The following is a 15,620-nucleotide window of genomic DNA, read 5'->3' as shown; positions in this document are numbered from 1 at the left end:
TTAATGTGCGGTTAATACTAATGCTTTGATTCAGCTGTTTTTGGACTGCAGGTTGGTTCTACAACCCTAATTCCCATTGCACTCTTCCCTGCACGTCCCATTCTGTTGACTGTATTGCGTTCTGCGTAATCCGCCTGATGGTAAATAAAGGCTGACGGTAAATAATGCAAATAACTAATAAATAAAATAAATGAATGAATGAATGCTTTGGGGCTGAAATCTTGTCCTATTCAAAGACCACCGAGTATGAACACTGGGAAAGATAAAGACTGCAGGTTTTAAAGCACTTCTCCATTTTTTAAAAAAGGGCAATAAATCTCATTGCATGGAGTACATTGCATGGGGAAGATTTTGTGTAGTCTTCTTCACGATGTGAGGCTAACTGACCATAAGCAGGGTAAATGAGGAAGCGTTAAAACTAGAGATGGGAGAGGGCTTGGGGAAAAAAATGGGAAAATTCAGGAAAATGCTGGATTATGGAATATTTTCCTTTACAGTGATAAATAACATGTTTAAGAACATAAGAGAAGCCATGTTGGATCAGGCCAATGCCTCATCCAGTCCAACACTCTGTGTCACATAAGAACATAAGAGAAGCCATGTTGGATCAGGCCAATGGCCCATCCAGTCCAACACTCTGTGTCACATAAGAACATAAGAGAAGCCCTGCTGGATCAAGCCAGTGGCCCATCCAGTCCAACACTCTGCGTCACATAAGAACATAACAGAAGCCCTGTTGGATCAGGCCAGTGGCCCATCCAGTCCAACACTCTGTGTCACATAAGAACATAACAGAAGCCCTGCTGGATCAGGCCAGTGGCCCATCCAGTCCAACACTCTGCGTCACATAAGAACATAACAGAAGCCCTGTTGGATCAGGCCAGTGGCCCATCCAGTCCAACACTCTGCGTCACATAAGAACATAAGAGAAGCCCTGTTGGATCAGGCCAGTGGCCCATCCAGTCCAACACTCTGTGTCACATAAGAACATAAGAGAAGCCCTGTTGGATCAGGCCAGTGGCCCATCCAGTCCAACACTCTACATCACATAAGAACATAAGAGAAGCCCTGTTGGATCAGGCCAGTGGCCCATCCAGTCCAACACTCTGTGTCACATAAGAACATAAGAGAAGCCATGTTGGATCAGGCCAATGCCTCATCCAGTCCAACACTCTGTGTCACACTCTGGCCAAAAAACCCAGGTGCCATCAGGAGGTCCATCAGTGGGGCCAGGACACTAGAAGCCCTCCCACTGTTGCCGCCTCCCCCACAAGCACCAAGAATACAGAGCATCACTGCCCCAGACAGAGAGTTCCAAACAATATGCTGTGGCAGCCACTGCTCCATAGGTTTATCCAGTCCTCTCTTTAAGCTGTCTATTTATGACAAGGTGTTCATATATTTAACCCTCCAACATTATTTTTAAAACTATTATTTCTTAAAAACAGGGGGAAACAGAAAATGTTTTTTTCTTTACAGCTTCAAAATTTCCAGAAATGTTACATCTCCAATTAAAACATATGTCACCCTCTGCTCATTCTGAATTTTACCACAATGCCAGTCAACCATCTCATTGTACGGCACCCACAGAATGGTTCTTAGCTCTAAGAGGAATTCCAAACACTGATAATAGAGAAATGTTTCATTAAGCAACGAGGGTAGAAAGAAAAAGCCTGTTGCTCACCATGCAGATTTCTGTGGCCACCAAGTAGCTCAGCCTGTTGAACCATTCCACATACGCTTCCAGGTTCCGAGTCTTCTTCCGATCGCCGTAGCAGCTCTATGAAGTTAGGGAAAAAATGACAAGGTGTTAAATTTCCTAGGCCCTGTTTCGGGGGCGGGGGAAATATTCCAACCCTGCAGCTGTGCCACGGACTCAGCCTGATGCTCCAAAGTATCACTTAGAGCAGGGGTCCTTGACAGTCCCAGTCCGTGGCCTGTTAGCAACTGGGCCGCTGAGTGAGGCAGAGGCCTTGGCCTATTCCTCATTTAAAGACCCCCATGGGTGGGCAGGGATGAGGTGTAGAGATGGGGCAGCCTGAAGCAGCAAAAACCCCAGCACCCCCACCCACACTGGTCCATTGAAATAGTTTCTTCCACAAAACCGGTCCCTGGTGCCAAATTGGGAGCCACTGACTTAGAAGAGGTTCAGTTGTACTTTGTAGTGGAAAACACCAGGGACGGCTTGAGCAGAAAGGACTCAGGAGGTTTTCCTAGCTAAAGCTTCATCCCACAAAGCTGCTGTTTGTGTTCATGGCCCAGCTAGTCCATTCACCCTTGGGTTGAAACAAGACCTCCCCCAGTGCGGTGCAGTGGTTAAGAGTAGCACACTAATCTGCAGAGTCAGGCTTGATTCCCCAGTCCTCCTCCACAGGAAGCCTGCTGGGTGACCTTGGGCCACTCACAGTTCTCTCAGAACCCTCTCAGCCCCACCCACCCCTCGCAAGGTGTCTTGTGGGGAGAGGAAGGGAAGGTGATCATAAGCCACTTTGAGATTCCTTCAGGTAGAGAAAAGCGGGGTATAAAAACCAACGCCTCTTCTTCCCCGATGAAACCCTGTGGCCACACTTCCCCTGCACAAAACAACTCAGCCCTTCCGCTGGCTTCTACTTTGGAACGACTTCAGCTTGTTAAATTTCTGGAGATTTGGGGGAGTGCCAAGGAGAGTGGAGCTTGTGGAGGGGAGGGAGCTCAGCAGGGTTGTGGCGCTACGAAGTTCACTCACCCAAACTGCAATTTCCTCTAACGGAAATGGATCTCGGTACTCTGGAGATCAGAGGTCATTCCAGGGGAACACCAGGCTCCACCTGGAGGTTGGGAACCCTGTTCCTAATGCAGAACCTAGCGGGAAGCCCCCAGGAAGGAGCCCAGAACTTTGAGAGGGCCCATCTACTGCCAAGAACCAGTAGAGGTTGGTACCCACACAACTGTATTTTCCTTCTACATTGCATCTTTGTATGGGAGCTAAGCAGGTTCAGCTGAAGTTAGTATTTGGATGGGAGACAACCAAGGAAAATAGGGTTGCTATGCAAAAGAAGAGAACGGCAAACCATGGTTGCCTTGAAAACCCCATGAGGGGTTCAAACCAAAAGTTGGTGAAAGCTTCATAGCAGTGAATTATTATGGGACTGTAACTGCTAAAAGCCATCGATTCCTAGCAGCGGCTTCCTGTCCCCCTTTCTATTTAACCTTTCTGCTCAGCAATTTCATCGAATGCCCACGAGTTCTTGTATTGTGAGAAAGGGAGAAAAGTACTGCACATTGGGGCCAAGAATCCCAGCTACAAATACAAGTTGATGGGGTGTGAACTGGCAGAGACTGACCAAGAGAGAGATCTTGGGGTCGTGGTAGATAACTCACTGAAAATGTCAAGACAGTGTGCGTCTGCAATAAAAAAGGCCAACGCCATGCTGGAAATTATTAGGAAGGGAATTGGAAACAAATCAGCCAGTATCATAATGCCCCTGTATAAATCGATGGTGCGATCTCATTTGGAGTACTGTGTGCAGTTCTGGTCGCCGCACCTCAAAAAGGATATTATAGCATTGGAGAAAGTCCAGAGAAGGGCAACTAGAATGATTAAAGGGCTGGAGCACTTTCCCTATGAAGAAAGGTTGAAACGCTTGGGACTCTTTAGCTTGGAGAAACGTCGACTGCGGGGTGACATGATAGAGGTTTACAAGATAATGCATGGGATGGAGAACGTAGAGAAAGAAGTACTTTTCTCCCTTTCTCACAATACAAGAACTCGTGGGCATTCGATGAAATTGCTGGGCAGAAAGGTTAAAACGGATAAAAGGAAGTACTTCTTCACCCAAAGGGTGATTAACATGTGGAATTCACTGCCACAGGAGGTGGTGGCGGCCACAAGCATAGCCACCTTCAAGAGGGGTTTAGATAAAAATATGGAGCACAGGTCCATCAGTGGCTATTAGCCACAGTGTATGTGTGTATATAAATTTTTTTGCCACTGTGTGACACAGAGTGTTGGACTTGATGGGCCGTTGGCCTGATCCAACATGGCTTCTCTTATGTTCTTATGTTCTTAACTTCCTTTGCAAATAAACCCCCTGTCATCTGACATGTTCATTCATTTCCAGCTATGGGGTGCTACTTTATCCGATGGACGTGATCTGAGTCCAGCACCACCTTAATGACAAGCAAGAGTTCCAGATTGTAAGTTTTCAAGAGCCAAACATATCTGACAAAGGGAGTTCTGCCTCTCAAAATCTTGCTGGTCTCTAAGGCGATATCAGTCTGGAACAATGGCTGTTCTACCAACATGGCTATATAATTTAACCCATTAACAGGAAACCAACACGTGCTTTAACATTTTCCCATAAACCCGTGCTGTTCACCTTATCGTTGTCCAGGGGATCCTTCTGTACAAAAGCTTGGACAAATTCTTGCGGTCCAATGTAGGTGAGCCTCTCCTAAAGAATGAAAGAAAGATTGGTTCAGCAGCTTATTCCAAGTTCAAAGTTTCAAACCAAAACAAAGTCTCACACCACAAAACACAAACACCACAACAACACGTGTAAATGGAGACCCTGCGAGGTGTAGCAGTTAAAAGTGTCGGATTAGTATGTGGAAGACCCAGGTTCAAATCCCTACTCATGCCATGGAAGCTCGCTGGGTGACCCTGGGGCAGTCACGCACTCTCGGCCTCACCAATCTCACAGAGTCGTTATGAGGAGAAAATGAAGGAGAATGCTGTAAGCTGTTTTGGGTCCCCAAGAGGGAGGAAAGTGAGGTAGAAAAGAATTAAATAAACAAGTCATCTGAGGGAGTGGGAAAGAGTGAGAGCTTTTTTACTCACCAGTTCTATGTGGGTCAGCTGCTGGGCCAGAGCGTAGGGGTCACTGCAGACAGTGACGATGTCCCGCTGGATGGCCTGGGGTTTGGTCTTCAGCACCGTCAGCCTGTCCGTCGAGCTGGCGTTGATCTTTGCAAGCACTTCTTCGTACTGGCTGAGCGAGGCCAGCTTTCTAATGAGACTCTGGGTGACCTGCTGAACGTTTTTCCGGTACATCTGCCAAAAACAGGGACAATGATGGACATTTAGCATCTATGTAGTGTCCTGAGTGGTCACATAGGTTGCTGTAACCCTCTATGACTGCTACGATTTCAGTTAATGCAACTGGGAAGAAGAGCCACAGTTGCCTTCATTGATCTGCCGGCAGAATATCTGCCCTGCAAAGTTCCCATTCCCACAGTCAATGGGAAATCTGTAAGGCAAAAGAACCAATCCCAGCCCCAACAAAATTATGCAATAAGCAGCATCTGCAAAGCTTTGTGGTCACGGCAAGCTGAGAGTTCAATCTAAGTGTGGGCCTCATCTTTTACACTTTTTGCCTGCTTGACCTTCCAAGCAAAACCTAACAGAAACATTGCTTTAAAAACACACACAAACATAAAAATTAAAGCAGCAAAAGCCAAAAAGGGGATGCCCAGTACAAGAAAACATGCTCTTTTCTCCCAGAAATAGCCACAGACATAATTCTTCCTCTTTCTTTGGTTTAACCTCTTTCTCAAAGTCAAATCAGCATGGGGTTGTGTGGTCAATGGTTCATCTCCTAGGGCAGGGACTAATACCAATCAAAAGGGGCTTCTGGACAGTTTTGAAGCCATGATACACAGTGAGCATAAAGGACATCACACAACAGAACTTAGCTGAAGGGTCATCTCTGAGCTGAAACAACCAATTATTTTTGAGGAGGGGAGGGGAGATACCAAGGGGTAGGCAGCTGGCTGGTTACTTGCGATTACCCTTCTCGTTAAAAAGCTGGCTCAAGGTTTTTCCGCAGAATACCAAGGGACCATGTGACAGCTTGGGAGACTAATGGAGAGAGGACTTTTAGTTGTTATTGCAACAGAGAGCTATAAAGACCAACATAAAACAAAAGAGGTTCCAGAGGCCTCCCTGAAGAATGCCAAGTTGTTAAGTCCGGCACCAATGAACAGTCAGCGTGAGGCAGCTGTGTAGAGACCACTATTGTGGCATTACTGGTTTTGCTTTATAGCTCATCTTCCTGATCTCCAGGTAGATAGGTGTTGTGCATCTAAATACAGAGGCACACCACATCTTTAGATATACAAGTTAGAAACAGAATTGGCCAGGGCCTTTTTTTGTAGCAGGAACTCCTTTGCATATTAGGCCACACCCCCGTGATATAGCCAATCCTCCAAGAGCTTACAGGGCTCTTAGTACAGGGCCTACTGTAAGCTCCAGGAGGACTGGCTACATCATGGGCGTGTGGCCTAATAGGCAAAGGAGCTCCTGCTACAAAAAAAGCTCTGGAATTGGTGAGTATAACCAATACATACATGCATATCCAAATAACACTCGGTGGGGAATTATGATTGGCTGCAGCTTCCCTGAAAAGTGTATGCTTTACTGCAAATCCAAGTTTGCCTCTGCATAGTCTGTGGAACACCTATCAGATAAATAGATTGGAAAAACCAAAACAAACGGAGGTTGGGAAAGGAGAATATAATTCAGTAAAGCTGCATCTGCATTATTATACAAAGGAGGAAGCTGGAATTTAGCATATTATTTGCCTATACAGAGTCACTGGGGAGAGGATGAGAAATCCCAGAATTGTTCCACCCTGAGGGAGGGGAAATCCCATGCTTCACAGACACTGTTCCTTTCCAACAGACTTTTTGATGAGACAGGCAACTTTTGCACAGAGAAATGTGAGATTTATTCATCCAGTCCTCCATTCCCCGGCAGGCATTCCCAGCTGACCTGCATTTGGCAAACAGATATTTGACCCAATTCTGCATGACAGTTTTAGGACTATACAAAATGGCTTTACAGATTTCAAAAACGACGACGATGCAAGTAGACAGAGCGGCCCAGAAAGTTATGCTCCAGAAGAGTTAGAACTACAGTGTTCAGAGGAGCGTCAAGAGTCAACCTGGCTCAACCTTCACCTTGTTTCTAGTATGGAACTTATTATGGAATGGCCTCAGGTTAGTGTTGACAACCTCCAAGTGCCACCTGGAGCTCTCCTGCTATTACAGTTGATCCAGATGACCAAGACCAGTTCCCCTGGGGAAAATGGCTGCTTTGGAAGGTGAACTCTATGGCTTTGTACCCTGCAGAGGTCCCTCTCCTCTCCAAACCCCATCCTCCACAGGTTCCACTCCCAAAATCTCTAGGTATATCCCAACTCAGAGCTATCTATCTATCCAGTCATCCATCCCTCTATCTCTCTGCATCCATCTCTCCCTCCATCCACACATGTATGAGTGTCTGTGCTTGCATGCCTGGAAGTCATGGTGACCCCTACTGGGGCCTGGACTTTTTCAGAGGTAGCTTGATATGCCTGCCTCTGCATCCCAGCCCTGGTATTCCTACCTGTCTGGGTTGGCCCTGCTTAGCTTCCTGATCTGACGAGATCAGGATTTCCTGGGCTACCCAATTTAGGGTAGGTCCATCATCTTAACAATAGCGTGATGTGAAGTCACACCCAACTCCTGGTTACACCATCCAAGAGGGATTCCAGGTAAGAGATGAGCAGAGGTGGTTTGCCATGGCCCGCATAGCTATACCCATTCTCCTTGGTGGTCTCTCATCCAAGTACTAACCACAGCCAATCCTGCTTAGCTTCCAAGCTCTGATGAGATCAGCCCAGTTAGGGCTACTCAGGGGGCTTCATCATCTTATCACACCAGAAAACCTAGGACTACACTGGAAGCAGAGTGGACGTTCAGCCACTTGGAGCAGAAACAAGGAGCCTGAACCTACAAAAGAAAACCTGGTGGATATCTTGGACTCCGCAATGCTGGTGTGTGGATCTGCAATGCAGCACATCAGAAGCAAGGTCACTGGAGTCTGCTTTTTATCCGTCCAAGAGAATTACTAGCCAATATAACTCATAATTTACGAGGCCCAGAACCGTATTGCAATGTTGGCTTTCTCAAGCAGTTTCCTTTTCAAAATGCAATCAAAGAGATCACTGATAAGAGATCGGAGTTCTTTCCCCCACCCGACTGTGAAGCCGTAGCAGAAGGGCGGAAGCCTTCGGGCTGCTCTCCCAGTTGGCAGAACAGGTGGTGAGGGGCATGCAGGGAGGGAGAAGGCCTGGATGGCATCCATCATCTCACTCTGAACGGCACTTGGCCTCTCCCCTTCCAACCCAGTTCCCTTTGCCTTTCATCTCCGTACTGCTCCCAGTTAGGGATGTCAGCCTCCTGGGGATCCCCGGAATTACAGCTCAGCTCTAGACTACAGAAAATCAATTCCCCTGGAGAAGCTGATTGGAGTATATTGTCACCTAACTGGGAAGGGGGAAATTATAACTTGATACACATCCCAACAGTAGAGGTTCCTGGCTGGAGCAATCCAGGTATGCTTGCCCAGGAGTCCTGTCCAACAGTTTGCTGGAGGCAGGGTCATGCTGTTTGAAGGCCTGAGGTAAAGAGACTCTAACTTGCCGTGCACAGATTAGAAGTTTGGTTTTAGCCTAGCAAAGGTAGTCTTTCCTGTTTTGTGTTTGCTTGTCTGCTCTCAAGTGTTCTTGGTCTGATGCACTGTGGTTACCTTAGACTAGAGTGTAATAAAAAGTTATATAAAAAGTAAATCAGTCTAGTCACTTGCACACTCTCTCCCTGTGTGACTTGAAGAGTTCGCAACCCTCTTGCCTCACATGGGTGCTTTGGAGGGTGGATTCTATGGCACTGTACCTCACTGAGGTCCCTGTTCTCTTCAGGCTCCAACGCCAAATCTCCCGTTTTCCAGCCTGGAACTGGCAACACTATCCTCCCCACACACCCAACAGTGGCTGAGGGGTGATGGTAGAAAGTGGCTTCATGTCTTAGCCGCAAAGGCTTTCAAGGCAAGAGATGAACAAAGGTGGTTTGCCATTCCTGAGCAGCGACTGTGGACTTCCTTGGAGGCCTCCCATCCAAGTACTAACCAGCGCCAACCCCGCTTAGCTTCCAAGAACTGATGAGACTGGGCTTGCCTGCGCCAGCCAGGTCAGGGCATCCTATTTAATATCCTCCGACGTCTCTCAGACACAGCCCTGCGTACCAGCAGAGAGGCCAAATGTCCTTTTGCAGACTTCTCTTCAGAGACCTCTCCTCCAAAATGCTCAGGAACAGTAAAAAAAAATTAGCTGAAGTGGGTTTTATTTTTTTTCCCCCTGAAGAGACTTTCTGACAATATTTGAGTGACACACTGTCACTCAAACTGCTGAGCTTTGCCAGCTGCCTCTGATAGAGCTGCATTTCTACTCATGGTAACTGTGTATACATTTGCATCTATGAATGAGAATTAGCGTATGAAAATTTCTGCCCTCTTTTCCTGGTCGCCAGTAGAGATCAACTGTAGTATAGGGTTGAGCCCGGAGAGGCCTGCATCGAGGCCCAAAGTGGACAACACGTATCTGGCCTGTTCCTGCCTACCAAAGTTGCCATTTGAACATGTCCTGAAACAGCTCTGGGATATTAATATATAAGCTTTAAGCGGCAGAGATCATGGGGAGCTGCTGTCATTCAGGGAACAGTAGGCAATAGTGAGAGTTATTTCCAGTCAGAGTAGACAGTGCCAGGTTAGACAGATCAATGGCCTACAGTAGCAGTACTCACCCTGCAGCTCAGACAGCCACATTCACAATTACCACCAACCAAAAGAGCCACGTCCACTTCTATCCCTGGCATGAGGGCTGTGCCCCATGGAGGCCTGTGACTTATTCGTCCTCCAGTCATAAGAACATAGGAACAGAAGAAGAGCCCTGCTGGATCAGACCACTGGTCCATCTAGTCCAGCATCCTGTCTCACACAGTGGCCAAACAGTTCCTCTGGAGGGCCAACAACAGGGCATAGAGGCTGAGGCCTTCCCCTCATAAAAACAGAAAAAGAGCCCTGCTGGATAAGACCAGTGGTCCATCTAGTCCAGCATCCTGTCTCACACAGTGGCCAACCGGTTCCTCTGGAGGGCCAACCACAGGGCATAGAGGCTGAGGCCTTCCCCTCATAAAAACAGAAAAAGAGCCCTGCTGGATAAGACCAGTGGTCCATCTAGTCCAGCATCCTGTCTCACACAATGGCCAACCGGTTCCTCTGGAGGGCCAACCACAGGGCATAGAGGCTGAGGCCTTCCCCTCATATAAACATCAGAAGAGCCCTGCTGGATAAGACCAGTGGTCCATCTAGTCCAGCATCCTGTCTCACCCAGTGGCCAACCAGTTCCTCTGGAGGGCCAACAATAGGGCATAGAGGCCAAGGCCTTCCCCAGATGTTGCCTCCTGGCTTTGGGATTCAAAGGCTTAGTCACCAGGGTTAGTGACATTGAAAGACTTCTCCTCCATGAATCAATCCAATGCCCTTTTAAAGCTGTTTATCCCCAAGGCCATTGCTACATTGTCTGGCAGCTATTTCCACATTTTATTTACTGTCTGTGTAAAGATTTCCTTTTGTCCATCCTGTACCTACTGCCCATCAGTTTCACACACCATTTCATAAGCCTCACTAGGCAAGCAATATGGGACAGGTGCTAAACTGGGGGAGCGGTACTCAGAAGAGTCGCCCGTGGCTCCCAAGCCACTACCACTGGTCTAAACCAGCCTCTCAGGTCTCCAGAGTCCCTCAAACTAGTAAAATTCTTCCCAGCAGAATAACATGTTTTACAGTGTCCTGAACATTTGTGGGAAGGATTTTCCAGGCAACTGTCAATGTATTTGTGAGGTAATCTCCCAGAAAAATCATATATATATAATTTTTTTTTTTTTGGCCACTGTGTGACAGAGTGTTGGACTGGATGGGCCATTGGCCTGATCCAACATGGCTTCTCTTATGTGTCTTATGTTAGTCCACAGTCTTTCCTAAATGCAGAAACTCAAGTTTTAAAAGCAAAATTCTTCCCCTCAAGGAAGCTTTTATCAAAACGTGTATTTAAACCCCTGCTATAAAACCCCTCTGCAAAAGGACCCCTCTGCTGGCCAGGATCGTTCATGGCTCGCCTCAACAACATTTTCACTTCCCTGTGCATGCCTTCCCTTCCTCAAAAAAGGAGGAGAAGAAGAAACAGCTGGTCTTTTACTCCGTGAGGCCTTTAAGAACAATGAAAAAAGCATATGCTTCTGAATGGGCATAACCCACCCTGGGCCCCATGAATAGGGTGGGATAGAAAGCCCAGCTTAAGAAGCGACAGACATATCGAAACATTTGCGTCTCCTCGGGCTATCTGACAGGCACCAGCTGGCGAACAGGTGGAGGGCTGAAGGAGAACCAGGCAGCTGGGCTGGGGAAGGCGGGACAGAAGGTCGAAAGGAATGCCAAAAGCAGATCAAAGGAGGAGCGCAGAAATCCGGGGGGGGGGGGGGGATGAAGGGCACTCGACAAAAAAGGAAAAATAAATCGCACAAAAGGCTTCAAGTACGTGATCTTGCAAAGGGAACTCAAAAGAGCATCAACTGAAAAGGGCATCTTGTGCCGTGAAAGGGCAGCATCTCAGACACTTTTTATGCCAAAGGCGCTCCCACCTCCCAGAATAAAGTCTGAGGCATGCTCCACTCTTACAGGTAGGGTTGCCAACATCCAGGCAGGGAACCTCCGCGAAAAACCAGCCTCAAAAAAATATAACAAATGATTCAAATGCTTATAAACGTAGCAACCAAACATATAAAGTGAAATTAATCATGAAATAGACAAAAGACCACGTTCAGACTCAAGTCCCTTTATAGGCGAATTAACAAGAAACACAACTTGTTGTTAAGATCTTTGAAGCTCTGCTCTATTGTAAAATGTATGATGGTTTTCCAAAGCTCGTAGAAGCTGGTTAGTGAAACAGGGGATCAAGTACGGCCCTGTTGCGTTTCTTGCGCCCTGCTGCACTGGATTATTTCATCTTTAAAATTCGTGAAGACATCCTGGAGCGTTGGACTCCCTAGAAGAACCCGCCTTTGCCACGACTTGGACTACTCTTCTTATCTCTTGGAGTTAATTCGCCTATAAAGGGACTTGAGTCTGAACGTGGTCTTTTGTCTATTTCATGATTAATTTCACGTTATATGTTTGGCTGCTATGTTTATAAACATTTGTATCATTTGTTATATTTTTTTTGAGGCTGGTTTTTCACGGAGGTGTATACCTTGTTCCCTGCTCCATTTTTCCGCAAGTCTCTGTCGGTTTCCTAACATCCAGGCAGGGCCTGGAGATATCCCAGAATTCCAGCTGTCTCCAGGCTAAAGGGATCAGTTCCCTTGGGGAAAACGGCTGCTTTGGAGGGTGGATTCTATAGCATTACACCCTCTGAGGTCCTTCCCCTTCTCAAATAGGGCTGCCACCCTCCAGGTGGTAGAACTCCAGCTGTCTCCTGCTGTTACAACTTGATCTCCAGATGACAGGTCAGTTTACCTGGAGAAAATGGCTTCTTGGGAAGCTAGGCTCTATGACCTCACGTCCCAAACCCTGCCCTTCTCAGGCTCCACCCCCAACATCTCCAGGTAATTCCCCAGAGCTGGCAACCCTATCCCCAAACCCCACAGTCTCTGGGCTCCACCCCATATCTCCAGAATTCCCCAACATGGAGTTAGCAACCCTGCTTATAGAGAAAGATGCAAATCTATTTCCCAAGGATCAGCTCCTGGAACAATGCACAGGAATCTTCCTTGAAACTATTAAGACACTTCAATATCACTCCTCCTCTGCAAGGACAAAGTGCTTTCACACCCACGTTAGCTGAACAGTGACACGCCAGACTGGATAGGGTGTCAGATCAGGATTCTGGGAGACCTCCATTCAGAACCCTGCTCTGCTACGGAAGCTCACTGGATGATCTTGAGCCAGACTCACTCTCTCAGGCTAACCTACCACACAGGATTGCTGTTGTGAGGGTAGACGGAGGGGAGCAGAACAAACTTTGAAGCTGCTTTGGGTCCCCACTAGGTCCCCACCACTAGTTTGGTGTAGTGGTTAAGTGTGTGGACTCTTATCTGGGAGAACCGGGTTTGATTCCCCACTCCTCCACTTGCACCTGCTAGCATGGCCTTGGGTCAGCCATAGCTCTGGCAGAGGTTGTCCTTGAAAGGGCAGCTTCCGGGAGAGCTCTTTCAGCCCCACCCACCTCACAGGGTGTCTGTTGTGTGTGCTGGGGGGGAGGGGGGGGGAGAAGGTAAAGGAGATTGCGACCGCTCTGAGACTCAGAGTATAGGGTGGGATATAAATCCAACATCATCTTCTTCTTCTACATGAATATTTAAAATTGTATATCTTGTTGCACTCCTTACAACAACCCCATAAAGCAGGCCAGTGTCAACTCCCTCAAACTGCACTCCTTACAACACCCCTCTAGGTATGTCAATATTAATGTCCTCATGTTGTGAGGAGAGGGGTGTCTGAGAGATTGTAAGGCCACTTAGGACATGCATGGCGGAAGTGAAATTTGAACTGGGTGTCTTCACAAGAGCTATTACAGGTGATGTTACTTCACCTGCACTGGCACTGGGAGGGTGTGTGTTTGTGTGTGGGTGGGTGTGTGCAGGAATCTCTTGCTGTTTTTTGGCATTAGTGTCTGCACATATGCAAAGAGATTAAAGGAGAGCATCTGGCATTATTGTATGCAAATGGTTCATGACGGAGACAGACTGAAACCCAACAAAGTAATTCATGCTCATTCAAAAGACTCACCTCATCTCCACTGGCTATCCGATGGGTCAGTTCTTTTAGATTCCTCATCATTCGCTCATCTCGAAAATCATAAGGAAACGTCTCTGTCCACTCTGTTAACAACTGCAGAATTTTGGGGGCGATCTTCCGTAACCGATTCTGGGAAGGGGAAAAAAATCTATTATCAAAGCAGCGCTGTGAACCTCCAAATCTCTTGGAACAATGCACAGGAATCTTCCTTGAAACTATTAAGACACTTCAATATCTCTCCTCCTCTGCAAGGTTCTTCTGGGATGGCAGCGAAAAGTGCCGTCAAGCCATAACTCACCTATGGCGAACCCTAGTGGAATTTTCAAGGCCAGAGACTAACAGGTGGTTTGCCATTGCCTGCCCCTTTCGTAGCAACCCCGGACTTGTTTTCTGTGGCCCCAGAAGGTAGGACCAGAACCAAATGGTTGAAATTAAATCAGGAGAGTTTCCAGCTCAACATTAGAAAGAATTCCTCACAGTTAGAGCGGTTCCTCAGTGGAACAGGCTTCCTTGGGTGGTGGTGGGCTCTCCTTCCTTGGAGGTTTTTAAACAGAGGCTAGATGGCCATCTGACAGCAATGCTGATCCTGTGAACTTAGGGGGAGGTGTTTGTGAATTTCCTGCATTGAGCAGGGAGTTATAAGAACACAAGAGAGGCCATGTTGGATCAGACCAATGGCCCATCCAGTCCAAACCTTTGTCACACATTGGCCAAAAAACCAGGCACCATCAGGAGGTCCACCAGTGGGGCCAGGACACTAGAAGCCCTCCCACTTTTGTGCCCCCCAAGCACCAAGAGTTGGACTAGATGACTCTGGGACCCTTCCAACTCTATGATTCAATGACTTCTTTGGTGGTCTCCTATATGAGTACAAACCAGGGCCAACCCACATAGCTTCCAAGGTCTTATGAGACTGGGCAAGCCTTGGCCATCCAGGTCTGCACAATATATCTACTACTGATAGTTAAAGAAACAACCCACCAATGGTAAGAAGTAGAGAAGAGGAGTCGTCCAGTGGGGCCTTCAAGACTAACAAATTTTGTGGCAGAGTATGAGTTTTGTTAGTCTCGACGGTGCCACTAGACTCTTGTTCTTCTCTACTGCTACAGAGAGACTAACTTGGCTACCCATCTTGATCTATCTCAATGATAGGAGGAAAACAGAGGCAGAAGGGGGGGGAGTGGCACCAGATGTGGACAGGGCAGGTGTGGAAATCTGCACCTTTCCAGCCACACTTTCCCTAAACTTGCTATGCAGCAGAGCCAGGAAAAATCCAGAGGAGGGGGGAGGACAGCCAGATGACAATGTTGTGCAAAGCCCCAAGAAGAACTGCTTCAACAGGGAGGCAACAGGCAACCTCTGTCAAGTATGCAAGCTGGAAAAAAGAAGGGCAAGCAGATAGCAGGGATACAAAAGTTCTTTGCCGCAGTCGTGGGCCAAGGTTCCTGGCTGAGCACAATTCCCAGTGGTTTCTTCTTCTCGCTCTGCTTCTCTCTCTCATTCTCATAAATCAAGCTTGGTGCAACACTCAATTACATTTATTAGCCAGCCCACTTACTTTATCAGCTGCCGGCTCCGCAAGCCTCTGCTGCTCGATGCACAGCTGGCAAACTTTCGCCATCAGCTCATAGGGGTGCACAAAGAGCCGGGAGCTGAGCAGAAAGGTGAATATGTAGGTTCTCTGCAGGGAGAGGGAAACACAAAATAAAATGATGCTCACCATTCAAAACCGACTGTGTGCTCATCCTTTAGGGCAGAACTGGTTGCAGTTTTCTGGGAAATGGCCCCTCTGCTGCAGAGGTAAGAACTGAAACTTCATGGCTTCCACCAACACCTCTGTTTGGATCCCACGCCTAACTTGGGCAAGGTTGGACAGCAGCCAGGGCAGGAGGGGTTGCTCAGCGAAGCCACAGATCTCGTCTTACGAGTGTGCAAGAACTGGCCTCTCGAGAACTTCTCCCCTTTCCGA

The 15,620-nt window shown here is 47.5% G+C and overlaps 1 protein-coding gene across 1 annotated transcript in view; it reads right to left on the bottom strand.

The window, feature by feature from the left end:
* RASGEF1B (RasGEF domain family member 1B) overlaps window positions 1-15,620 on the bottom strand; it is a 267,204-nt gene that overhangs the window by 14,044 nt on the left and 237,540 nt on the right. Inside the window, exons 3-7 of the mRNA XM_060247136.1 lie at window positions 15,210-15,332; window positions 13,643-13,780; window positions 4,820-5,032; window positions 4,359-4,433; window positions 1,685-1,780 (exon numbers count right to left, since the gene is read on the bottom strand). Of these exons, the coding sequence (XP_060103119.1) occupies window positions 1,685-1,780; window positions 4,359-4,433; window positions 4,820-5,032; window positions 13,643-13,780; window positions 15,210-15,332 (645 nt within the window). The remainder of the gene's footprint in view (window positions 1-1,684; window positions 1,781-4,358; window positions 4,434-4,819; window positions 5,033-13,642; window positions 13,781-15,209; window positions 15,333-15,620) is intronic.

The sequence above is a fragment of the Heteronotia binoei genome, chromosome 9 (genome assembly GCF_032191835.1).
Source record: "Heteronotia binoei isolate CCM8104 ecotype False Entrance Well chromosome 9, APGP_CSIRO_Hbin_v1, whole genome shotgun sequence".
Taxonomy (NCBI): domain Eukaryota; kingdom Metazoa; phylum Chordata; class Lepidosauria; order Squamata; family Gekkonidae; genus Heteronotia; species Heteronotia binoei.
Note: the sequence above shows the minus strand (reverse complement) of the source record. Positions and strands in the feature narration are given on the sequence as shown.